The 26,436-nt window shown below is 46.2% G+C and overlaps 1 protein-coding gene across 4 annotated transcripts in view; it reads left to right on the top strand.

Annotated features, from left to right (window-relative positions):
• Nucleotides 1-23,864, top strand: part of LOC122556844 (C-terminal-binding protein 1-like) — a 96,067-nt gene extending 72,203 nt beyond the window's left edge. For all 4 annotated transcript variants that reach the window (XM_043704085.2, XM_043704089.2, XM_043704087.2 and 1 more), the window contains 7 exons: nucleotides 3,580-3,724; nucleotides 5,242-5,448; nucleotides 6,543-6,757; nucleotides 9,207-9,337; nucleotides 15,093-15,220; nucleotides 16,612-16,729; nucleotides 21,999-23,864. In XM_043704085.2, coding sequence (XP_043560020.1) covers nucleotides 3,580-3,724; nucleotides 5,242-5,448; nucleotides 6,543-6,757; nucleotides 9,207-9,337; nucleotides 15,093-15,220; nucleotides 16,612-16,729; nucleotides 21,999-22,182 — 1,128 coding nt within the window. In that variant the 3' untranslated portion in view covers nucleotides 22,183-23,864. The remainder of the gene's footprint in view (nucleotides 1-3,579; nucleotides 3,725-5,241; nucleotides 5,449-6,542; nucleotides 6,758-9,206; nucleotides 9,338-15,092; nucleotides 15,221-16,611; nucleotides 16,730-21,998) is intronic.
• The last annotated feature ends 2,572 nt before the right edge of the window (nucleotides 23,865-26,436 follow it).

Raw genomic sequence — 26,436 nt, 5'->3', positions numbered from 1 at the left:
AGAGCAGGACTGTGTATTGTGTGCCTGAGCACAAGGTCTTCAAGAAACAAAGGGCAGAGGGTCGTGGTCTTGATTAAAAAGAGCTCTGTGCTGCTAGAGGAAGGATGCTCCAGGATAGTCATAAACAGGATCTATTACACAAAACGTGCACTTACATCACTCTGGACAGGCCATCAGTTAGTATCATGGAGCTATACATCATGGAAACCACCCTTCGATCCAACTTGTTCATGCCGACCAGAAACCATGTTTCCCAAATTAAACTAGTCCCCACCTACCTGCTCCTGGCTCATATCCCTCCAAATCCCATCTATTTGTGTACCTGTCCAAACATCTTTTAAATGTTGTAACTGCACCTGCATATGCCATTTCCTCTGGCATTTCATTTCCACACACGAGCCACTCTTTGTGTGAAAAGGTGTGGAACAACAACTTTGTGAGGAAATTACAGAGAGGTGTAAGAACAGGGAGACCTGGGGTCCAGGTATATAATTCTTTGAAATTACAGGGTGGTTAAGAAAGCGTTTAGCACACTTGACTTCATTGCTCAGACCTCTGAGCATAGGAGTTGGGAAGTCACATTGAGGTTGTACAGGACATTGGTGAGGCCTGTTCTGGAATACTGCACCCAGTTCTGGTCGCCTAGTTATAGAAAGAATATTATTAAACTGGAGAGGGTTCAGAAAAAATTAACCAGGATCTTGCCGGGAATGGAGAGTTTAAGTTATAAGGAGAATCTGGAAAGGCTGGGATAATTTTCACTGGAGTGTAGGAGGTTAGAGGTGACCTTATAGAGGTTTATAAAATCATGTGGGGTGTAGATAAGGTGAACGGCAAGGATCTTTTCCCTGGGGTTGGGAATTTCAAACCTAAGGGGCATATTTTTAAGGTGAGAGGAAAAAGATGTAAAACAGACATGAGGGGCCAAGTTTTTAGAGTGATTTGTGTGTGGAATGAACATCCAGAGGATGTGGTGCATGCAGGTACAGTTACAATGTTTAAAAGGCATTTGGATAGGTAAGTGTGGAGGGATATGGGCCAGGTGCAGGCAGGTGGGACTAGTTTAGTTTGAGATTATGGTCAGCATGGACTGATTGGGCCGAAGGGTCTGGTTCTGTGCTAGATGACTGTATGACCAGTATTGTGTGCTGTCTCTTTGACAGGAGGTGGAGTGATCCTTTTCTGTGCCTTGACTTTGTGGTTTTAAAACTTGCACACTTTGCGAAACGTTTTCTAGTCAGACTGTTTCCTATTTGATGCCACCAGCCTGTGGTTAAGAGCATTATTTGCCACGTGCTTGAGCACCTTGCAAAGTTGGCATCGTTTTGTACCTGATGTTTTGCTTCAGCCGCACTGAGATAGTTTCCTTCAATTGGAACAGGATTGCTGAATGTGGCTGCGTCTTGTGCTTATGTTACCAGCCTCTGGCCCTGAGAGAGGAAATGGACAGTGATATTTTCCTTGCCCATCCTTTAGTGAGGTCAGTGTTGGCAGTCTTACGGCCTGTAAGAAAGCAAGGTGATTCAGAGCAAACGCAGAGCCATTACAGCTCGGAACCAGGCCTTCTGTTCAACCAGTCCATAATCCCAAACTAGTCCCACCTGCCTGCTCCGGGCCCATATCCCTCCAAACCTTTCCTGTTCGTGTACTTATCCAAATGTCATTTAAATGTTGTAATTTTACCCAACTCACCACTTCCTCAGGAAGTACATTCCACATGCAATCCACCCTCTGTGTCAAATAAATTTGCTCCTCAGGCCTTTTTTTTTTGAAACCTCTCACCTTAAAAATGTACCCCCAAGTCTTGAAATCCCTATTCTAGGTAAAAGACACCTACCATTAATCCTGTCTGTAACCATCCATGATTCTATAAACTTCTATAAGATCACCCCCCTCCCCTCCAGTGAAAAAAGTCCCAGCCTCTCTTTATAACTCAAACCTTCCTTACCCGGCAACATCCCGGTAAATCTCTTCTGATCCCTCTCCACCTGGATTATATCTTTCCTTTAACAGGGCGACCAGAACTGAACACAGTACTCCAGAAGAGGCCTTACCAATGTCCTGTATTTTTAAACGTATGTGCTGCGTTATCATCAGGATTTCATTGAAGTGTAATGCATGGAACTTTCAGCAGCTGGATTAACTACCACGATACATGTGCTGTGTTGGCATGATGTGGGTCATTTTTCTGTCAGTTTGAACACTCCTCGGTTTGGATATTTTCATGGAATGATTGTAGCACAAGGGGATCCTGTGTAACCTATCACACACATACCAGATCACTGGAGGAGCAACTCCTCCAGTCTCATTGGCCCTGTCAACCGCTAATTCTCTCTCTCTCTCTCTCTCTCTCTCAGCTGATTGTCCTGCTGCCTTCTGGAGGGTCAGTATCTTAACTCCACCACATTTTGACTGCTCTCAGTGTAAAATAGCATTCCCTCCATGTCACCATTCTTACTGTTGCCAATTACCACTAAATTCATGTTCTGCCAATGGAAGATATTCATAGAATCACCGCAGTGTTGGAGGAGGCCATTCTGCCCATCCAGTCCCAGCCAGCTTATGCTGCCAACTCTCTGAATAGTCCTACACAGTGCATATGTGCATATGGATCATAGAATCCCTACAGCATGGAAGCAGGCCATTTGGCCCCTCGAGTCCACACTGACCCTCTGAAGAGCTTCCCACCCAGACCCATCCCCCTGCCCTATCCATGTTTCCCATGGGGACAGTTTAGCATGGCCAATCCACCCTAACCTGCACATCTTTGGACTGTGGGAGGAAACCGGAGCACCCGGAGGAAACCCACGCAGACACGGGCAGAATGTGCAAACTCCCCACGGACGGTTACCCGAGGCTGAAATCAAACACGGGTCCCTGGTGCTGTGCTAACCATTGAGCCACCGTGCCACCATATATCTGAAGCCTCCAATTTCTGCACTGTCACCTTTTCCGCTGTCATTCGTTTGGAGAGCGCATGTTGGAGGTGATGGAGATTTATGCAAGTTTTTACTGGAGCCTGATGGTAGAAAGGATGAGTTCAGAATGTGGTGTTGCAGTTTCTGGACTGTGTGCGAGCGTGTATCTGTTCGGTCTCATTACTGAAGGGTACCCTGACCTTGTCGAGCTGCACTGGGTACGACTCAGCGGTTTTCTAGTCACTCCAACCCGGAGGTGCTATTGGGAATGAGTGGAACCTGATCCGGATGGACTTGTGGGGAACTTTGGAGAACGTTGTTATTAAATTATCCATTTTGTAAGCTGAGTATTTAATGGAAAGTGTGGTAAACCGTTTTACTATAGCCTTCTGTTATTCCCCAACACAACAGACCTTGCAGAATGCAGGGTATTTTGTGTTCTTCAACTTGGCATTTCTTACTTTGCATTGACAGATATTTTGGAAAACCTGCCTCTTTTTTATTTGTGCTATTGGATAATTAAGATATTTTTCAGAAAGGTGAACTGTACAGACGTCGAGGTAGAGGGAGACGTTTGACTGCACCCACACTGTGTCCACCTGACTGTGCCTGGCAAACAAGCCAAATTGATCGGATTTGTTTCTTTTCTCTCTGTCTGTAGGTACTAAATGAAGCAGTGGGCGCCCTGATGTACCACACCATTACATTAACACGAGAGGACCTAGAGAAATTCAAAGCACTTCGAATTATTGTCAGGATTGGCAGTGGCTATGACAATGTCGACATCAAATCAGCTGCAGACTTAGGTACGGTGGCCTACTCAGAGAGCTGAGTGATGGGGCAGGATCGAGCTGATTGCCAATCAATAACTGAGCTGTGCTGTCCTACTGGCTACATTGCACTTGTCCAGTGGCTGATGGAGACTTTGTTAGCACACAGTGCAGACTGATTTGTGCTCTTTTTGATGCTTGAAAATTGCAGGTTGTCCCAACCTGTTGTTTGTATTAGCTGTTTATTGATTTGGGTGAGAATCATTGAATAATTAAGGACAGCAAGCTTAGTTCCCTTTTGTTCCCTGTATTGCTTTCCTCTAAAACACTGTCCCTTTCGGGGCAGCACAACGGCTCAGTGGTTAGCACTGCTGACTCACAGCACCAGGGACCCTGGTTTGATTCCAGCCTCAGGTGACTGTCTGTGTGGAGTTTGCACATTCTCCCCGTCTCTGCATGGGTTTTCTCCGGGTGCCCCGTTTTCCTCCCATAGTCCAAAGATGTGCAGGTCAGGGTGGATTGGCCATGCTAAATTGCCCCATAGTTTCCAGGGAAAAGCAGGCTAGGTGGGGAGCCATGGGAAATGTAGAGTTACAGGGATGGGGTAGGGGTTTGGGTCTGGATGGGATGCTCTTTGGGGAGTCAGTGTGGACTCAATGGGCCGAATGGCCTGCTTCCACACTGTCGGGAGTACACGGCAGCTTTCTGTCACGTTCAAATATTTTAGCTGTCCATCCTGAACAGATTGGTGAGTTCCAGATCTTGTCCCACTTTTCAAAGAGTGGCTGAATGGGCATTGAGAGAAGATAAAGTTTTGAATGTACGTGTAAACTATTCTTTATGGCACTTTGAGGGAAGTCCGCTACCAACCCTGTTGCTTTGTGGAAACATTTGATGGACTGACTGAAAATGTCAGTTTGCTAAACCTATTACTGCCCCCACTGTTCACTGTCTCACTACTCCATTAGACTTAGGAGCAGAAATTAGGCCATTCAGCCCATCCAGTCTGCTCCGCCCTTCAATCATGGCTGGTAAGTTTCTCAGCCCCATTTTCCTCTTTTCAGTCCGTAACCGTTGATCCCCTTGACACTCAAGTACCTATCTGTCTCTGTCTTAAATGTACTCAATGACCTGGCCTCCACAGCCTTCTGTGGCAGTGAATTGCGTAGATTCACCGCTCTCTGGCTGAAGGAGTTCTTGTGAAGAGTCGCAGAAGAACTGACTGTGCAGCACGGGAGCAGGCCCTTCAGCCCTTCAAGCCTGACCTTGCAGCATAGCTGTGCAGAATGTTGTCAACATCTCTTTCTTTAAACTTTATTTAGTTTTGTTTTATTGTTTGCAGCTCAGTTAATATTGCTGGCAAAGTTGATCGATAGGTTTGATAGTAAGGTGAACATGAGGACTGCAGATAAAGCACAGCAGGTCAGGCAGCATCCGAGGAGCAGGAAAGTCGGCGTTTCGGGCAGGAGCCTTTCATCGGGTTTGCTAGTAAGTGTGGTCTTTTGACGGGCGTGTGGTGATAATGCTAAATGTTGTGACCCTTTGTGTTACAGGGATTGCCGTGTGCAACATTCCCTCGTCATCGGTGGAAGAGACAGCAGACTCCACACTGTGTCACATTTTAAACCTTTACAGACGATCGACATGGCTGCACCAGACTTTGCGAGAGGGGACGAGGGTGTCGAGCGTCGAGCAGATCAGAGAGGTTGCTGCAGGAGCAGCTCGGATCCGCGGGGAGACTCTGGGCATCATTGGCCTGGGTACAATGGACAGACACTGTGGTTTTGCATGAGTATCCACCCCTTTACCCCAGCAGTTTCTTATCCTTCTCTTTTTGCAAAGGCAGTCAGTTCTCCAAACTAGAAAACACAGAGGCACTCTGCAGGACAGAGCAGCGTCCGTTGAGGGGATGGACAAAGCTGTTGCTTTGAGAAATTATTTTCTGTCAGAACTGAAAGTTATCACAAGCAGCGTTGAAATTGAGAAGGCCACTTTGCCCATCCCTCCCTTCCCTCTGTCCTGGATGAGTCAAGCTTGCAAAAGGGAAGGAAATAATTTAAAGGTTTGTGTCAGATTAGAAAGAAAAATACTAAGGCATACATGAAAGATGTGTAAAATGCGTAATTTTCAATAATTTAAAGGATTGAGGAAAGAGCAAATGTGAATAGTTTGCTAAGCAGAACATGTTGCCAAAGCCTTTTGGAAGTAGCAGCCATGTTGGGGAGGTGCAGGTGTTGGACTGGGGTTGACAAAGTCACATGACACACCAGGATATCGTCCAACAGGTTTATTTGAAATCACAAGCCTTGGGAACGTCGGGTGAAGTGAGGGGCAGTGCTTCGATATCCTGGTGTCAAGGCTTGAAGAAATAGGTAGCTAGGAGGAATCAGATTGTATTGCCAACGCTGTACCTGTATTTGGACCTGTCCTACCCATAGCTACTTTCTTGGTCTCCTGAGCTACTGGATGGTGGTCAGTAGTAGGAATAGTGTCCACACAAAACATTAAAGCCCAGTCTGAGCTCAGCAAATGCTGCACAGCTTAACTCAAAGCTGGTGCCACTGGTTTTGTACAAATATTTCCCCCCCCTCCAACCCCACACCACCCGTCCCGCACACCACCCATCCCCCACACCTACCATCCCCACATACCCCACATACTCCCTTCTCCCACAAAGCCATTTCCCCACGCCACACTTCCCCCATTCCCCACACCGCCATCCCATCCCCCTCTACCTCATCCCTCACACACCCCACAATCCCATCCCCCCACACCCATTACTCTCCGATTGCTAATTTGTTTCTCACATATGAGAGATGGAAAAAGCATCAAGTGTGACCCTTTTCTGTTGCAGGCCGTGTTGGTCAGGCAGTGGCTTTGCGGGCAAAAACGTTTGGATTTAATGTGATTTTCTATGACCCGTACCTGCCGGATGGTGTGGAGAAGTCGCTTGGGCTCCAGAGAATAAGCACCTTACAGGACCTGCTGGTTCACAGTGACTGTGTGACCCTGCACTGCAGCCTGAATGAGCACAATCACCACCTCATCAATGACTTCACCATCAAACAGGTAGAGAGGGGACAGGGTCCAGCGTATTACTGTGTTGGCACGTCACCCACAAAAACACTCCATTCAAATGCGTGCAACACCTTGGAGGCTCTCGGCCTGTTGGAATGCAAGTCCGAACCATTTTAAAACACTCAATCCACAAATTTCTGTCAATTGATTAGGATAAACATTGTGTGTAGTTTTACAGGATTTTTTTTAGGATGTGGATATCACTGTCCAGGTTGGTGGAGTAAACTCGATGGGCAGAACGGTTTAATTCTGTTCCTGCGTCTTATGAACTTATTTACCATCCCTAAAGTCCTCCTTGAATTGCTGAAAAAAAGTTTTTTTATACTTTGGTACAGTTATAGAGTCGTAGAGATGTACAGCACAGAAACAGACCCTTCAGTGCAACTCATCCATGCCGACCAGATATCCCAACCCAATCTAGTCCCATTTGCCAGCATTTGGCCCATATCCCTCCAAATCCTTCCTATTCATATACCCATCCAAATGCCTTTTAAATGTTGCAATTGTACCAGCCTCCACCACTTCCTCTGGCAGCTCATTCCGTACACACACCACCCTCAATGTGGAAAAAGTTGTCCCTTAGGTGCTTTTTAAACCTTTCTCCTCTCTCTTTAAACCCATACCCTCTAGTTTACACTCCCCCACCCCAGGGAAAAGACCTTGACACTCACTCTATCCCCACTCACCCTCATGGTTTTACAAACCTCCATACCTCAGCCTCCGACGTTGTAGGGAAAACAGCCCCAGGCTGTTCAGCCTCTCCTTGTAGCTCAAACCCTCGCAACATCCTTGTAAATGTTTTCTGAACCCTTTCAAAGTTTCACAACATTATTCCGATAGCGGGGATTGAATGACTTGCTGGGCCTCTTCAGACTGGAATCCAGGACCCCCTGATGCTGTGAGGCAACATTGCTAACCGTTGAGCCACCATGCTTCCCATTAACTGTGTTGGTGTGTGACTAGAGTCAAGCCAGATACGGAAGGCAGTTTTCCTTCCCTCATGGGCATCAGTGAGCCAAATGGCTTTTTACAACAATCCAGCAGCTCTGTAATCACGCTCTGGTGCTTATTTCCTTTTCTTTTATTCAACATAGTTCAAATCCCATCACAGCAGTTCAACTATGTTCAGAATTATTCTAGCAATATATAACCATTGTACTCCTACTTCCATCCAGTGTAGCTCTTCAATGAGCAAGTGACAAAGTATGATTTAATCGAAAACCAAAAAAAAATCTGATGCTTTCCTGTGGCTCAGTCACTGCAGGCAGAAGATCCCAGGTTCTATCCCTTATCAGCACTGAGTTACTTCACCTGTGTGATGTCAGATGGCCATGATTATGTTGCTCACAGCTCCTCCTCTTGGCGTCCATATGCATCATAGACTGTCAGCGCCATCTTGCTTTTCCAAGATGGCGGCGGAGTAGGCTGCGTCAGCCGGAGCTCATCCGCTCTGTCTTTTTATTTCTCTTTTGTGTTTTTTGTTTTGTTTTCTCTCCTCTTTCTTCTCGGTGACATCCTGAACTCCCAGCCTCAGCGCGGACTTGGATTCCCAGCCCGCGTGGCAATCTTTTGGCCCGGCCTGGCCTTAGCGTGGACCTTGGGCCTTGAGGTGATTTTGGAGCAGTCTCTCTGCCTCAAAGTGAAACCCTTTGCAGGAGTCAAGGCTTGCCGCAGACTAGAGGCTAGGTGTCTGTGTGGACTGGGTTGGAAGGGCTGTTGTTCTGAACTTTTTATCTCTCTCTTTTCTAACTTATTCTTACCATCTGCAGTGCTGGCCCTTTTATATCTTTATTTTTCTAATATTTTTTTCTTAAGCATTCGTACTGAAGTATCTGTACCTAGTTACCTAAGATGGCGCTGTATTGGCGACTTGTCAACATTCCACTCTACTCATGGTGAATACATGTGACAACAAAGCTAATTCTATTCAGTTCAATTCATCTCCACCATAATTATCTATTAAAACTGTGAATTGTTATATTTTATGGCGACTCTGTAGATTGTTGGAATGAGCTAATTGAATACTTAATTATTTGCCAAATCCCCAATTAAAAGTGGGATAGTTTACAAAATTGCCTAATTGTTCTAGATGACACGAGCATCACACTCTGCTGTTTGTGTGTGTAAACGAATTAACTGCTATCTCAATTTTGAGTGAAATCAATACTGTTTGGGTGGCTCCTTCTGCCAGCTCAGGTGGTAACTGTTCTGTGTCATTGAATGCATTTTGCGGTCGTTTATCATGTTATTTGATTTACTTAGCAGTAACCTGTACGTCAGAGAATCTTGCTGCCCTTTTTATAGTGCAGTACGTTTTCCAGCCTGCCCCCGTTCACTGTGCAATGAGTTGCTCCGTTTTGTGTTAACTTGGTTGATGGGACTATTTCACTGCTGTCTGCCTGTGTCGTCCTGTTGTAATGATTGTGAATCCAATTCACAGATGCGTCAGGGGGCGTTCCTGGTGAACACAGCACGAGGCGGGCTGGTGGATGAGAAAGCACTGGGCCAGGCACTGAAGGACGGACGGATACGAGGGGCAGCTCTGGATGTCCATGAATCCGAACCTTTCAGGTAGGGGGGGGCACCACACACATTGGGGGGGGGGGGCACCACACACAGGGATGGTTTTGGGCATGGGTTGGTCAAGGCAGCTTGGTTTCCTTCATGTCAAGTTTTGTTTGTCGGTGGGAATTTTTATTTTGTGTGTGGTGGGGATTGGTGGTTCGGAGAGGAGCAAGATCTATTTTCTTTCTCACGATATCTTCCTGTACTGCACCTCGGCCCCTCCCCTCGCCAATGCCTGGGTGAATGGTTGAATCAGTGAAGATGACAGGACTTGGTTCCTCATCAGTGCTGCATTTTTGTCGATAGCAGTGGTTTGGAGACGGTGAGAAACACTCTGGGCGTGTGTTGTGGTCAGTGGTCCCTGCTGGGATTCCACATGCGAATTCTGCTAAAAAATAAATTACAGTTCTTTGAATGCCCTGAGCGTACACATGGCTAATAAGCATTTGTCTGCACCTTCAGGAGAGACCAAACATCAGCAAGGGGAAATACTGCATAAAAGAAAGTAAGATACAGATAGCGTCAGAGTAGTACAGGAGTGTTTCTGGACTGAGAGAATGAGATTCAGGTTTACTGTGGAACAGGACAAAGAGGAGTCCAGGGTACAAATAGTTAATTAGGGGAAGGCCAGGTCAGTGAGTTGAGAAGCGATTTGACCAAACGTTTGTCCACAAGACATGATGGAACAATAAGCTGCCTTTAAAGAGAAGATAAATTCAGGTGGAGTTGAGGTACATTCCCATGATGTTGGGGGAAGGTAGGATAGTCAAAGCCCAGGCTTCCTTGATGACCAAAAAGTGCTGGAGAGGAAAATGAAGCAGAGAGAAGGTTTGTGTGAGCACTGTCGAGAGTGTGGTGCTGGAAAAGCACAGCTGGTCAGGCAACATCCGAGGAGCAGGAGAGTCGACGTTTTGGGCAACAGCCCTTCATCAGGAATGAGGAATCGGGTATCACAAGCCTCATTATACTCTCCTGCTCCTCGGATGCTGTCTGACCTGCTGTGCTCTCTCAGTGCCACACTCTGGACTCTGATCTCCAGTCCCCACTTTCTCGTTTCTGTGAGCAATGTCAGGTTGACAGTACACACTCGAACCAGGCTGAACGGACAACATTTATAGGATCTGGGGAGGAAAGGAAAAACTGGAAGTCAAAATGGTAGACTTCCTGCAAAGGAATTCAGAAGTCTCCTGTAGGTGTGTAAATAGTGAAAGGAGGAAGGGAGTTGATTAGGGACCTGAAGAGGATTTATGCATCTCTCTCTGTCAAGGAAGAAGCTGCGACCTGAGTTATAGTAAAAGAGGAGGTTATTAATGAAGGAGGTTTGGACCCAGCTGCAGTTTGACAATACTGAGCAATGTTGAGAAAGCTCTAAAAATAATCTTTCAGTCTTTCTCGAGTAAGGACTGGAGGCAGAAAACTCGGAAAGGGATCATGCTGTAAGGATGAGTGAAATAGGGCTTGATGGGAAGCGTGAGGGCAGTAACAAATTAAAAATACTATAATGAATGCACGAAGCATTAGACAAAAGATGGATGAGCTTGAGGCTCTTTTGGAAATTGGCAGATACAATATTGTGGGGATAACTGAGACGTGGCTTCAACTGGACAGGGCCTGGGAAATGAATATTCAAGGCTACACGTGTTATCGTAAGGACAGACTGACGGGCAGAGGGGGTGGGTTGGCCTGACCTTGTTGGTAAGGGAGGATATTCAGTCCCATGCGCGGGGAGACCTAGAATCAGGGGATGTAGAGTCAGTGTGGATCGAGCTGCGAAATACTAAGGGTAAAAAGACCCTCTTGGGAGTCATCTACAGGCCCCCAAACAGTAGTCTGGATGTCGGATGTAAGTTGAATCAGGAGCTGAAATTGGCCTGTCGCAAAGATGTTAGTACAGTTGGTTATGGGGAATTTTAACATGCAGGTAGACTGGGAGAATCAGGATGGTGTTGGACCTCAAGAAAGAGACTTTGTGGAGTTCCTCAGAGATGGATTCTTAGAGCAGCTGGTGCTGGAGCCAACCAGGGAGAAGGCAATTCTGGATCTGGTATTGTGCAACCAATCAGAGTTGGTCAGAGACCTCGAAGTGAAGGAGCCATTGGGAAGTAGTGACCATAATACAATAAGCTTCAATCTGCAATTTGAGAGGGAGAGGGTACAGTCTGAAGTGACAATATTTCTGTTGAATAAAGGGAACTATGGAGCTATGAGGGAGGAGCTGGCCAAAGTTCAATGGTGCAATACCTTAGCAGGGATGACAGTGGAGGAACAATGGCAGATATTTCTGTGTATAATGCAGAAGTTGCAGGATCAGTTCATTCCTAAAAGGAAGAAAGATCCCAGGAGGAGGCATGGGTGGCCGTGACTGACGAGGGAAGTTAAGAAACATATAAAGTTAAAAGAGAAAAAGTATAACATAGCTAAGATAAGTGGGAAAACTGAAGACTGGGAAGCTTTTAAAGAGCAACAGAGGATTACTAAGAAGGAAATACGCAGAGAAAAACTGAGGTACGAAGGTAAACTGGCCAATAATATAAAGGAGGATAGTAAAAGCTTTTTTAGGTATGTGCAAGGCAAAAAAATGGTTAGGACTAAAATTGGGCCCTTGAAGACAGAAACAGGGGGATATATTACGGGGAACAAAGAAATGGCAGAGGAATTAAATGGGTACTTCAGATCTGTGTTCACTGGGGAAGACACAAGCAATCTCCCTGTGGTAACAGTGGCTGAAGGACCTGAACTTAAGGGAATTTATATTTGCCAGGATTTGGTGTTGGAGAGGCTGTTAGGTCTGAAGGTTGATAAGTCTCCGGGGCCTGATGGTCTGCATCCCAGGGTACTGAAGGAGGTGGCTCAGGAAATCGTGGATGCGTTGGTGATTATTTTCCAGAGTTCGATAGATTCGGGGTCGGTTCCGGTGGATTGGAGGGTGGCTAACGTTGTACCACTTTTTAAGAAAGGTGGGAGAGAGAAAGCAGGAAATTATAGACCAGTTAGTCTGACCTCAGTGGTGGGAAAGATGCTGGAGTCTATTATAAAGGATGAAATTATGGCACACCTGGATAGTAGTAACAGGATAGGACAGAGTCAGCATGGATTTGTGAAGGGGAAATCATGCTTGACTAATCTTCTGGAATTTTTTTGAGGATGTAACTCTGAAGATGGACGAGGGAGATCCAGTAGATGTAGTGTACCTGGACTTTCAGAAAGCTTTTGATAAAGTCCCACATAGGAGGTTAGTGAGTAAAATTAGGGCGCATGGTATTGGGGGCAAAGTACTAACTTGGATTGAAAATTGGTTGGCTGATAGGAAACAAAGGGTAGTGATAAACGGCTCCATTTCAGAATGGCAGGCAGTGACCAGTGGGGTACCGCAGGGATCCGTGCTGGGACCGCAGCTTTTTACAATATATGTCAATGATATAGAAGATGGTATCAACAATAACATTAGCACATTTGCTGATGATACAAAGCTGGGTGGCAGGGTGAAATGTGATGAGGATGTTAGGAGATTACAGGGTGACCTGGACAAGTTAGGTGAGTGGGCAGATGCAGTTTAATGTGGATAAATGTATGGTTATCCACTTTGGTGGCAAGAACAGGAAGGCAGATTACTACCTCAATGGAATCAATTTAGGTAAAGGGGCAGTACAGAGAGATCTGAGTGTTCTTGTACACCATTAATGAAGGTAAGCATGCAGGTACAGCAGGTAGTGAAGAAGGCTAATAGCATGCTGGCCTTCATAACAAGAGGAATTGAGTATAGAAGCAAAGAGGTTCTTCTGCAGCTGTACAAGGCCCTGGTGAGACCACACCTGGAGTACTGTGTGCAGTTCTGGTCTCCAAATCTGAGGAAAGTTATTCTGGCTATTGAGGGAGTGCAGCGTAGGTTCACGAGGTCAATTCCTGGAATGGTGGGATTACCTTACGCTGAAAGACTGGAGCGACTTGGCTTGTATACCCTTGAGTTTAGAAGACTGAGAGGGGATCTGATTGAGACGTATAAGATTATGAAAGGATTGGACACTCTGGAGGCAGGAAACATGTTTCCGCTGATGGGTGAGTGCCGAACCAGAGGACACAGCTTAAAAATATGGGGTAGACCATTTAGGACAGAGATGAGAAACTTCTTCACCCAGAGAGTGGTGGCTGTGTGGAATGCTCTGCCCCAGAGGGCAGTGGAGGCCCACTCTCTGGATTCATTTAAGAAAGAGTTGGATAGAGCTCTCAAAGATTGTGGAATCAATGGTTATGGAGATAAAGCAGGAACAGGATACTGATTAAGGATGATCAGCCGTGATCATATTGAATGGTGGTGCAGGCTCGAAGGGCTGAATGGCCTACTCCTGCACCTAATGTCTATTGTCTAATTGCACTTTGCATCCTTGTTCAAACCATCTGTAAGCCAGTTAGTGGTAGGAAAACATTTATGAGCAAGAATCTGAAAAGCAATTATATAGTGACTCGGATAAATGTGAGTGAATTGAGGAAAGCTAGTAAAGACTTGTTCAAGGCAAGGCATGCTTAATTAACTGGGTGGAGTCTTTTTGCTGGGGGTAAGAGGGCTGATGGGGGTAATGTAGTTGATGTGGTGAATGTGGAAGGGTTTATTAGGAAACTCAAAGCCTGTGAATGGAATGGAAAGTGACACCATGATTACAAGATTGGTTGAGGGTCAGGAGCAAGTTGTGGAGAATGGGTTGTCTTATCAGTCTGGAACAAGTACACAGTCTGGTTGGCGCTAAGAGCCCACCATTGCTTGATCTGTTTTAATGACAGATTTCGTTGTGCAGGAGACAGTGTCTAAATATACAGAGGGTGCTAACCTTGGAAGTACTGTCAACTGAGGGGAGAATATTGATGGTCGTCCAAAGGAACTTTGTTGAAATAGGTGGGTGTGTGAGAGGTGAGACCCAGGAAGTGTGAAGTGATGCATCTTGGAAAGTAAAGGAAAGGCAATAGAAAAATAAAGATACAGATCCATAAAGAGTGCAGGTGCAGAGGGACAGGGGGGTATTTGTGCATGATTTGTGGGAGATGGTAGGGTAGGTTGTGAAAATGGTTAAATGCCCTAGGAGCTCCAGCGCTTTCTAAATAGGAGCGGCAGTACGAAAGTGAGGAGATTCCATAGAACTGTTCAAAATCTCAGAAACTGGAGAGGGAACCAGAGCTTACTGAATGAGGGTGAAGAACCAATGGCAGTATTGGATAAAGCTTTTTTAATGCAGCAAGTGATTAAAGTCTGCAGTACAGTGCCCGTGAGGCAGATCCGAGTGGGAGTTGAAGAATTATCTAGAAAGAGAAAATGAGTACGGCCTCTGGGAAAAGCTAGTGGAATGGGACTCAGAGAATTACCCTCGGAGAGGATTGGCACAAATGCTAACGATTGGCTAGCTTCCTCCAGTGCTGCAATCCCGAAAGGGAGGGAAGCAAATTTTGTCCGGGTTTAGACACTTGTTAAGACCAGAAATGTATATTTGAAATTAGCGATCTATTAACCACAGCCATCACTGAGAGAGCAGATCACAGGCCTGTGTTAACCATGTTCTTCTGCGATAAAGCTGTGTACTTGTCTGCGGTGTGAAATTGTGGCATGGTTGAATTGAAGGGGGATGTTTTGGAAATCGAAAACAAGTCTGTGCATTGCTGGGGAAAAAAAAAAGTGTAGCTGTCTGTACCTGAAAAACACCGCCTTTTTAGTTTCTCCGTCCCTTTTCGGAGTTAGTTTTTCCCGTGTTTTTAAATGTTGTGTTCTTGCATTTAGTTTTAGTCAGGGACCCCTGAAGGATGCACCAAACCTTATCTGCACCCCACACACAGCCTGGTACAGCGAACAGGCTTCCATTGAAGTGCGGGAGGAGGCAGCTCGAGAGATCCGCAGAGCTATCACAGGTACCGGATTTCAAAGCTTCACAATGTCGAATGAACGAATCCACTAATGCCTTCAGAAGGCATAAAGGAGGGACACGGCAGGAGAGGTAGGACTGTGAACTGGTAGTAGAGCTGTACAGCATGGAAACATGGTCCAACCCGTCCATGCCGACCAGATATCCCAAATTCATCTCGTCCCACCTGCCAGCACCCAGCCCATATCCCTCCAAACCCTCCCTATTCATATACCCATCCAAATGCCTCTTAAATGTTGCAATTGTACCAGCCTCCACCACATCCTCTGGCAGCTCATTCCATACACATACTACCCTCTGCATGAAAAAGTTGCCCCTTTGGTCCCTTGTATATCTTCCCCCTCACCCTAAACCAATGCCCTCTAGTTCTGGACTCTCCCACCCTGGGGAAAAGACCTTGTCTATTTACCCTATGCACCTCATGATTTTATGAATCTCTATAAGGTCACCCCTCAGCCTCCGACACTCCGGGGAAAACAGCCCCAGCCTGTTCAGCCTCTCCCTGTAGCTCCAACCCTCTGACTCCAACAACATCTTTTCTGAACCCTTTCAAGTTTCACAACATCTTTCCTGTAGCAGGGAGACCAGAACTGAAAGCAGTTTTCCAAAAGTGGCCGAACCAATCTCCTGTACAGCCTCAATATGAACGACAAGACTATTTAAATGATCACTCTTTGAGCACTGTTGAGAACTCGGTACGATTAATTACTCTCGGTGTAGACAATAATGTTGAGCTGTTCCTCTGCTGTTTTCCAACAATGTACTCTCCTGCCACAAGAGGGGAGTGTTGCACTTTTTCTATCTGTTTGGAAATTGTAATTAAAACCGTCCTGAAATCGAAATAGAGGTGCAGCTCAAGCTTTGCTGGAAGTCCACTCTTCCAGGTAGCATTGGAGGACAGTGATGATCTTCCCTTTCCTGCTAGTTTGCTGTTTTGAAGTGATCCGTTTCGTCAGCAATCTTTAAATCAAAACCTGCTACATTTAGTAGTTAACAATTCTAAATGAAATTCCTCTGGCCCTTTGAAAGGTGTCAAAGTACAGATCGGTTAGCCGTGTAAATTTGGAAGTTTGGGGTGGCATGGTGGCTCAGTGGTTAGCAATGCTGCCTCACAGCACCAGGGACCTGGGTTCGATTCCACCCTCAGGCAACTGTCTGTGTGGAGTTTGCACATTCTCCCCGTGTCTGTGTGGGTTCCCTTTGGATGCTCCGGTTTCCTCCCGCAGTCCAAAGATGTGCAGGTTAGGGTGGATCAAGTTAGGGGTAGAGGGGAGTGTGTCTCCCACTGACAGTGCCTCGGACTGTTGACGGGCTGCAGTGTGATGCACGTCTTAGCTGCTCCTGTGACCTTCACTGTGTCCCTTTACTTCTCTACAGGCCGCATTCCGGACACCTTAAAAAACTGTGTGAACAAAGAGTATTTGGCAGCAGCTGCTCAGTGGACTAGCATTGACCCGGTGGCTGTACATCCCGAGCTGAATGGGGCTGCTTACAGGTAGGATAGAAACTCGGCGTGGATTTGTGATGAGCATGTGCTCACTGCTCTGAAGTGCAGACCTGATCTGCTGTGTCTTCATCCGAGTGCACAGTGACCACAGTGTGCAGCCTGAGTAATCTATTTCGGTCATCCATGCAATTAATTATAGAGATGTACAGCACGGAAACAGACCATTCGGTCCAACTCGTCCGTGCTGACGAGATATCCCAACTCAATCTAGTCCCATTTGTCAGCACCCAGCCCATATCCCTCCAAACCCTTCCTACTCATAAACCCATCCAGATGCCTTTTAAATGTTGCAATTGTATCAGCCTCCACTACTTCCTCTGGCAGCTCATTCCACACATACACCACCCTCTCTGTGAAAAAGTTGTCCCTTGGATCTGTTTTGTATCTTTCCCCCCTCACCCTAAACTTGTGCCCTCTAGCTCTGGACTCCCTCAACCCAGGGAAAAGACCTTGTCCATTTACTCTATCCATGCCCCTTGTGATTTTATAAACCTCTATCAATGGCAAAGAGTTGGCTGAATGATTTATCAAACGAGGATTTAGGGAGCAAGTCCTGCTCTACTCTCCCATTTTGCACATTGTACAACTGCAGATCATGTTACAGTGGTGCAGCCCTTCACCTTGGGTATTAGGAAAGGGGCTGTGTTTATCCCAGGACATTTGTGCTAAGTGTCATGAAAACTGAGAAATAAAACCAGTGACATATGAACCTCAGTTCAGCGTTTCCTTGCAATATTGTTATACTGACAGTGTTAAAGATTTATTTCTGGATCAGTCTGTTGACCCCAGCGCTGAGTTACATGGGAGAAGGAATAACCCTCGCTTCTGGTCCACCATTTGGTGAGTTGGTGGTTGACCTATTCATCTGCCTTTGGCCCATATCCCAGAATATCTTTTGCGCAACTGGAATTAGTTGATCTCTGAATGAACAGTTGATGTGGAACCATGCTGCTGAGTTTCTGTATAACTCCTGGTGTGTAGAAGTGTTTTCTGCTTTTGCTACTGAAATGCCTGGCTGTAACTCTTATACTGTACCCTCCATCCTGGACTCCTGAATCAGTTATCTCTATTTACCATGTCTGTTCTCTGTTATGTCTCAAACTTTGACTAGGTCGCGACTTAACCCCTTCTGAGTTCAACTAGAATCTGTACAATCTCCCCTTGTCATTTAACCCTTAGAATCCAGCGGTCATTCTGGTCAACTTACAGTGTGCCATCTCCAAGATGTACGTTCTGTGAGAGAATCCGAGTGCAGGAGCTGGGGGTGTCAAGGTCCAGTCCCTGAGCCGAGGGTCTGGAGGTGGAGGATTGGTGTGGGGGGTTGGGGGGAGGGGGAGGGGGTGCTATTGTCTGTGCACTTACGGCCAAGTCTGAGTGACGGGAAATGGAGAGCTGCTTTTTGTTTTGCCTTGGGAGATTCTGTGTGCAGAGGGAGGCTGCAAGGATGGGGAAGGGAGATAGCCATTGGAATGACCAGTGGGAGGGGGAGGCTGGGAGTGAGAGGAGAGTTTGAAGATGAGTGTCCATGGAAGTGAGGAGGTTGGTGCTCAAGACGGACTGCACGGGAGGAGGGGAGAGTAAGAGGCCACAGAAAACTAGAACATAGAACATTACAGCTCAGTACAGGCCCTTCAGCCCTCGATGTTACACTGACCTGAGAAACCAATCTGAAGCCCATCTAACCTACGCTATTCCATTCTCGTCCATATGTTTATCCAATGACCATTTAAATGCTCTTAAAGTTGGTGAGTCCACTGCTGTCACAGCAGGGCATTCCACGCCCCTACTACTCTGAGTAAAGAAACTACCTCTGACATCTGTCCTATATCTATCACCCCTCAATTTAAAGCTATGGCCCCTCATGCTAGCCATCACCATCTGAGGAAAAAGGCTCTCACTGTCCACCCTATCTAACCCTTTGATTATCTTGTGCGCCTCTATTAAGTCACATCTCAACCTTCTCTCTAATGGAAACAGCCACAATTCCCACAGCCTTTCCTCACAAGACCCCCTCCATACCAGGCAACATCCTGGTAAACCTCCTCTGAACCCTTTCCAAAGCTTCCACATCGTTCCTGAAATGCAGTGACCAGAACTGTACACAATATTCCAACTGTGGCCACACCAGAGTTTTGTACAGGTGCAACATGACCTCGTGGCTCCAAAACTCAATCCCTCTACCAATAAAAGCTGACACACAGTATGCCTTCTTAACAACACTATCAACATGGGTGGCAACTTTCAGGGATCTATGTACATAGACTCCAAGGTCTCTGTTCATCCACACTAACAAGAATCTTACCATTAGCTCAGTACACTGCATTCCTGTTACTCCCTCCAAAGTGAATCGTCTCACACTTTTCCGCATTAAACTTCATTTGCCACCTGTCAGCCCAGCCCTGCAGCTGATCTATGTCCCTCTGTAACCTGCAACATCTTTCGGCACTGTCCACAACTGCACTGACCTTAGTGTCATCTGCAAATTTAGTAACCCATCCTTTCTATGCCCTCATCCAGGTCATTTATAAAAATGACAAACAGCAGTGGACCCAAAACGGATCCTTGTGGGACACCACTAGTAACTGAACCCCAGGATGAACGTTTCCCATCAACCACCACCCTCTGTCTTCTTTCTGATCCAAACCGCTAAATTACCCTCAACCCTATGCCTCTGTTTTATGTGCAATAGCCTACCGTGGGGAACCTTATCAAAACCTTACTGAAATCCATGTACACCACATCATTTGCTTTACCCTCATCCATCTGTTTGGTCACCACCTCAAAGAACTCAATAAGGTTTGTGAGGCACGACCTACTCTTCACAAAACCATGTTGACTATCTGTAATCAATTTCTTTCTTTCTAGATGATTAGAAATCCTATCTCTTATAATCCTTTCTAAAACTTTGTCACAACCAAAGTAAGGCTCACTGATCTGTAATTTCCAGGGTTGTCTCTACTCTCCTTTTTGAACAAGGGAACATTTGCTATCCTCCAGTCTTCTGGCACTGTTCCTGTAGACAATGACGGCATAAAGATCAAAGCCAAAGGCTCGGCAATCTCCTCCCTGGCTTCCCGAGAATCCTAGGGTAAATCCCATCTGGCCCGGGGACTTATCTATTTTCACACTTCCCAGAATTGCTAACAGCTACAGCTTCCAGCTCAGCAAGCAAATCTACATCCAGAACCTCAACCTGAGCTACAAATCTTCTCAAAACCCGCTACCTCCTCCTCATGAACCTCAATCCCATCTAATTGTCTGTATTTCTGTACTCTCCTTGACAACATTGTCTGTTTCCTGTGTGAATACTGACGAAAAATATTCATTTAGTACCTCGCCTATCTCTTCAGACTCCATGCACAACTTCCCAATACTGTCCTTGACTAATCTTATCCTAGTCATTCTTTTATTCCTGACATACCTATAGAAAGCTTTAGGGTTTTCCTTGATCCTACCTGCCAAGGACTTCTCATGTCCCCTCCTGGCTCTTCTTAGTTCTTTCTTTAGGTCCAACTTGGATACTTGTAGAGGGAAAAGATGTCCCAGAAGCCTCTGCAGTCTGTTCAGTTTTTAAATGGAGAATTTACCGACCCGACATCCCCCTGGTTTCCACACTCGCCGGTTCTGCTGCAGAAAACTATTTCAAATCTGTCATTAAAGGAACTCAGCTAAGGGCTGGGAAACTTTAAATCACTGAGGTAATTAATTACTTGCAAACAATTGTGGTGTCTCTAACTTGAGGCTGCGTATGTTCAGGAGGTATTCTGTGGGGAAGATTGTAATGGATGCTCTTGTAGTTAACACTGTCTGTTGGGGATAGGAAAGAAATGTGTAATTGAAGACTCACTTGTATCAACCCAAATTGACGAAAATGACCCCCCACAAAATCTCAAGTTATTGACTTTTTACCCGTGAGCTCACAGGGAGAGACAAGTCGACCTAATGATCACAAGTCACTCCGACGGGACACAGAGTTGTGTGGTTATATACGTTACAATCATTTAACAATTAGCAAACCGTTAATTGGAGTATAATGAGCAAGTGGGCACTCCACTCAGTCATTAGCCCCAGTCATGTGGCATCTGGCCAAGGCTGGTTAGTAGTTGATAAGTAAATGTCAGTATAACAACAGATTCTTGTAAAAGAAGAACATTCCCATTCTAGGAAAGAGTTCACTATCAGATGCTCGTACAGCTGCAAGGTCAGCTTCCACACTGAGCCTGGAAACATACAAGCAGACACTAACTAATATGAAAATTAAAATGGATTCCAGGCTTCTAATATGTGACAAGATGGCTGCTTTGATTATGACAAATCTCTCACACTGTGTCAATTATTAAATTTAACTCAAGACTGAGATTTGAGATGCAGTTTAAGAAAAAGCTATGTAAACTGACCTTGTCCCGTTGGCCTGCGTTTGGCGCCTATCCCTCTAAACCTTTTCTATTCATGCACCTGTCCTCATGTCATAATTGTACCAGCCTCCACCACTTCCTCTGACAGCTTGTTCCATTTCTGTTCGCCGAGCTGGGAATTTGTGTTGCAGACGTTTCGTCCCCTGTCTAGGTGACATCCTCAGTGCTTAGGAGCCTGGACACCTAGACAGGGGACGAAACGTCTGCAACACAAATTCCCAGCTCGGCGAACAGAACCACAACAACGGGCACCCGAGCTACAAATCTTCTCACAAAGTTTGTTCCATTAATGTACCACCCTCTATGTGAAAAAGTTGCCCCTAAAGTCCCTTCTAAATCTTTCCCCTCTCACCTTAAACATATGCGCTGTAATTTTGGACTCCCCTACCCTGGGGGAAAAGACCTTGTCTATTCACCCTATCCAAGCTGCTCATGATTTTATAAACCTCTATAAGGTCACCCCTCAGTCTCCTGTGTTCCAGGGTCAGAAGTCCCAGCCTATCCCGCCTCTCCTTATAACTCAAGTCCTCCAGTCTCAGTGGCACCCTTGTAAATCTTTGCTGCCCTCTTTCCAGTTTAATTGCATTCTACTTAGAGTAGCGTGACCAGAATCGAATGCAGTATTTCCAAAAAGGCCTCACCAATGTGCTATACAACGTAGCATCCTAACTCCTGCATTCTGACCGATGATGGCAAGGATGCCAAACCCTGTGTGTTCACCTCCCTGTCTACCTGCGTCTCCGGTGTCAAGGAACTTTGTGTTTGAGTGCCATGGTTTTGTTGCTGAGCTTAGCTCCCCTGTGCTCGGGACGGATTGCTGACAGTTCTTTGTCTGGTTACAGGTTTCCGAGTGGAGTGGTCGGGGTAACAGCGACAGGCATCTCGGCTGCTGCTGTCGAAGGAATCGTCACAGGCGCCATCCCAATGCAGCACGGGATACCTTCAGTAGCCCACCCTTCACACACACCATCCCCCAGCCAGACATCCAAATCAGAACCTGACAGAGATATCCCAGCTGACCAATAGCAGCTCTCAAGAAGAAAAGAAATGGCATTCCTCACCTTTTGACCTTTAACCTTCCGCCAGGAAGTTGCCCTGAAGTTCACAGCAAAAAAAAAAACTGGGACTGCAAAGTGTAGTTTGTGCAGTTAAACAGAAAGTGTGGAGGCTTTACCACATTTCCAATTGACGTATGTAATTCTGTGACTTTGTATGAAAAGGAAAAAAACGAAACCTTGTAGTACCTCAAGTCAGCCATGAATGTACTCTGTCTGTGTACAGTTTTGTAGAAACCACAAATTTGTTTAGCTGTGAATATACTTTTTAAAAAAAAAAGTGAAAATATACAGGACTTCCTACTTTTGCATACGGAGATGCTTTGTCAGTGCACAAGATTCTCAGGCGAAAACTAATAACTTCATGATTTTATTGTCTTAGTTCTCTTGGTGATTTGCCAAGTCCCTTCAGTGTCTGTGTTCACAGTGGCTGTAGCGGTTGAGGGAGACCCACTGGGCTAACGTCAGTTCTCCCAGTTACAAAACCCCATGAAAACTGCAGTGCATCGACGGACCCTGGTCTTCTTTCCAACCTCGCTCCCTCCCACTGCCCTCTCCATTGTCCGACCCCCCCATGAGAGCAAATCCCCAGCTGTGTATAATGCTTCTTGGTCTGTTCATAGTTCAGGAGAAAGTGAGGACTGCAGATGCTGGATATCAGAACTGAAAATGTGTTGCTGGAAAAGTGCAGCAGGTCAGGCAGCATCCAAGGAGCAGGAGAATCGACGGTTCGGGCTCATGCTGAAGAAGGGCTCATGCCCGAAACGTCGATTCTCCTGCTCCTTGGATGCTGCCTGACCTGCTGCACTTTTCTAGCAACACATGTTCATAGTTCAACTTGACTCACTCGGACAAGTTGGCATCTCCCTGTCCTTGCTTTGATGAAGATGAGGACAGATGTGCAGTCTGATTCCACCCGCCGCCCCCCCCCCCCCCCCGCCCATTAAATCATTCCTGCCAATTTACTTACACCTTGCTATTCCTCCCCATCTCGCTCCCTCTCCCCCACTCCCTGCCCCCCTCCCCCCAAAACGAAACGCAATGACTCGGGATTAGAAATGGGTTTTATTTAATAACCAGCACGTGAGCTTCTGTTTGGCTTATTGCATGGAGCACTGTGTGGGGATTAGGGGACTGGAAATGAGAGGTTGGATTTTATTTTTGTCTGCTTTATCCCTCAGTTTAGGAAAAAGAACAGTTTGTTGAAACGCTGTATTCTGAATCTGTGTGTAGGCAATCCTAAAGTAGCATCAGGTGTACCTGAAGGGACTTGAAATGACCGTACTATCTTCACAGCGTGGATTTTCACGGAACACCTTTTTAACATTAAAGGATTAAGAAACAAAAAAAACCAAGGTTATTTCTTTTTCTTCTGTTTTAGAATGAGCATTTATAATGTCAGTTGTAATGTGAAGTAGATCCCAGATTAGGAATTCAATCTCCTGAATCCCTCTCTTGCGTTGTTACGGCCATCGATACTGAGTGCCAGCATCTGATTGCTGAAGATAGTTTTATGCTTTCCCTCTTCACTCACATCCCTCTGCTCCTTGATCAGTTTCCTTTTTTGTTAGAAACAATCATGTTTGTGGCTGTAATCATTGGTATGAAATATTTTAATAAAACCAACAGCAAAAAGACAAACCTGGAGCCAACCTTCCAAGCGGTTACTGTCTGTTTCATTGTGTGAAGCTCGTGGTAATTTTCGTTGTGGTCTGTGGATGAGTTGTGTCCCTTGATCAAACCACAACCTCAGCAGCATTATGTCATGTTCCAATTGGTTTGATTCACTCCACGTGGCACTGGCAAACAGCAGAAAACGCGGCAAAGGTAATACCCATGAGGGTGTCTCCTCTACAATCCTGGGTCCCGAGCTAAATGGGGTCCCGAGCCAAACTGTTCCAGTAAAACTCCCTTGATCAGAAACTTAACTGGACTGGACACCGATACTGCAGTTTCAAAAACAGGTCAGAGATCGGGAATGCTGCGGTGACTGGGGATGAAAAACCCGAAAGAGGCTGTAAATAAAAGCATAAATTTGGTGGGAAAACTCAGCATTACGTGTGGAGAAAAATTCAAGTTAATGTTCCAGGTGCAAGTCTGAGGATTGCGTCTGCGCAGTCTTGCGTTCTGAGGAAGGGTCACTGGACCCGATACGTTAACTCTGATTTCTCTCCACAGATGGTGCCGGACCTGCTGAGCTTTTCCAGTAATCTCGGTTTTTGATCTTCTTGTGATTAACTTGCCTTCTGGAGACAAGTTGAAAGTGGGGATGGAACGTTGTCCGTTTGCTAGGTTGAGCGCACCTCCAACAGTACTCCCAAAGCTTGGCACCACACCCGCTCCCTCGATCTCTGACACTCAATAGCAGCACCGAGGTGGCATCTATAAGATGCACTGTAAAAACTCATCAAAGCTTAGTTAGCACTTTCTGAACCCACTGAGGTGCAAGTGATACATGGGAACACTGCTGTCACAAGTAATGTCATAGATTCCCTACAGTATGGAAACAGGCCATTCAGCCCAACAAGTCCACACTGACCCTCTGAAGAGTAACCCATCCCCCTACATTTACCCCTGACTAATGCACCTAACCTACAAATGCTGTTGGCAATTTAGCATAGTCAATTTACCTGTCCTGCCCATCTTCAGACTGTGGCAGGAAACTGGAGCCACAGACACAGGGAGAATGTGCAAACTCCACACGGACAGTCGCCAAGGCTGGAATCGAACCCGGGTCCCTGGCGCTGTGAGGCAGCAATGCTAACCACTGAGCCACCATTCAAGACCATCACAATCCTGACTTGGAAATTCCTTCAGTGTCAGTGGGTCAAAATCCTGTAATTCCCTCCTCGGCAGCATTGTGGGTGTATCTATAGAACATGTTTGAAAAGGTAGCTCATCACCATCCGAAGGGCAGCTGGGGACGGGTGTTAAATGCTGGTCCAGCTACGGAAGCTCAAGTCCTCGCAGTGAATTTTTTTGAAAAAATGGGCTATCCATGGAAAATTAATCAGAAGGTTGTATCCACAGATTAAGGGAAGATAGTGAGGACTGCAGAGGCAGAGTGGAGCTGGAAAAATACACAGCAGGACTGATGAAAGGTTCTGACCTGAAACATCCATTCCCTGCTCCTCCAATGCTGCTTGACCTCCTGTGCTCTTTCCAGCTCCACACTTTATCCACAAAAACAGGACAAATCCATTTGGTGGCAATCAGCTACCCGTCAGTCTGCTATTGATCATTAACAAAGGAAAAGGTTCACCTTTTGGGCTTTGACAGGATCACGTGACCCTGGGCCTCATAAATTCTGTGTCTAAATGTGGCTGCAAGAGCTACATTCCGGAGGTGAGATGGGAGTCCCCTGCCTCTGATTTCAACGCAAGCGAGTGTGGCGTCAAAATATCCCGGCAGAAACAAAGCCAGTGTGAATCAGGAAACCTCGTCACTGTTTGGAGTCATCCATTGCACAAAGAAGCCAGCTCATCCTATCGGAAAGATGTTGTGAAACCTGAAAGGGTTCAGAAAAGATTTACAAGGACGTTGCCAGGGTTGGAGGGTTTGAGATAAAGGGAGAGGCTGAACAGGCTGGGGGCTGTTTTCCCTGGAGCATAGGAGGCTGAGGGGTGACCTTCTAGAGGTTTATAAAATCAGGTGGGGCATGGATAGGATAAATAGACAAAGTCTTTTCCCTGGGGTGGGGGAGTCCAGAACTAGAGGGCATAGGTTTAGGGTGAGAGGGGAAAGATATAAAAGAGACCTAAGGGGCAACTTTTTCACACAGAGGGTGGTGCGTGTATGGAATGAGCTGCCAGAGGAAGTGGTGGAGGCTGGTACAATTGCGACATTAAGAGGCATTTGGATGGGTATATGAATAGGAAGGGTTTGGAGGGATATGCGCCGGGTGCTGGCAGGTGGGATTAGATTGGGTTGGGATATCTGGTCAGCGTGGACAGGTTGGACTGAAGGGTCTGTTTCCGTGCTGTACATCTCTATGACTCTATGACTATTAGAGGTTAATCATCTCAGCCCCAGGACATCATGGAGACATTCAGTAGTGATGCCCCTCTTCAGTAGGGGACATCACCACAAGTACTCTCTGTAATTTTAATCAACCTGCTGAGAGAGGCTATTACACAGGCCTGGGCAAGGGGGAGGGCACTTAAACACGGGCCTTCTGGCTCAGAGGTGTGGACGCCACCAAGTACCTTAGGGTGATCTCAGCCCA

This window comes from Chiloscyllium plagiosum, unplaced genomic scaffold (genome assembly GCF_037043375.1).
Source record: "Chiloscyllium plagiosum isolate Xiang-an unplaced genomic scaffold, Cpla_swu_hap1 HiC_scaffold_16, whole genome shotgun sequence".
Lineage (NCBI taxonomy): Eukaryota > Metazoa > Chordata > Chondrichthyes > Orectolobiformes > Hemiscylliidae > Chiloscyllium > Chiloscyllium plagiosum.
The sequence above is the reverse complement of the archived record's forward strand: the minus strand, read 5'-3'. Positions and strand labels throughout refer to the sequence as shown.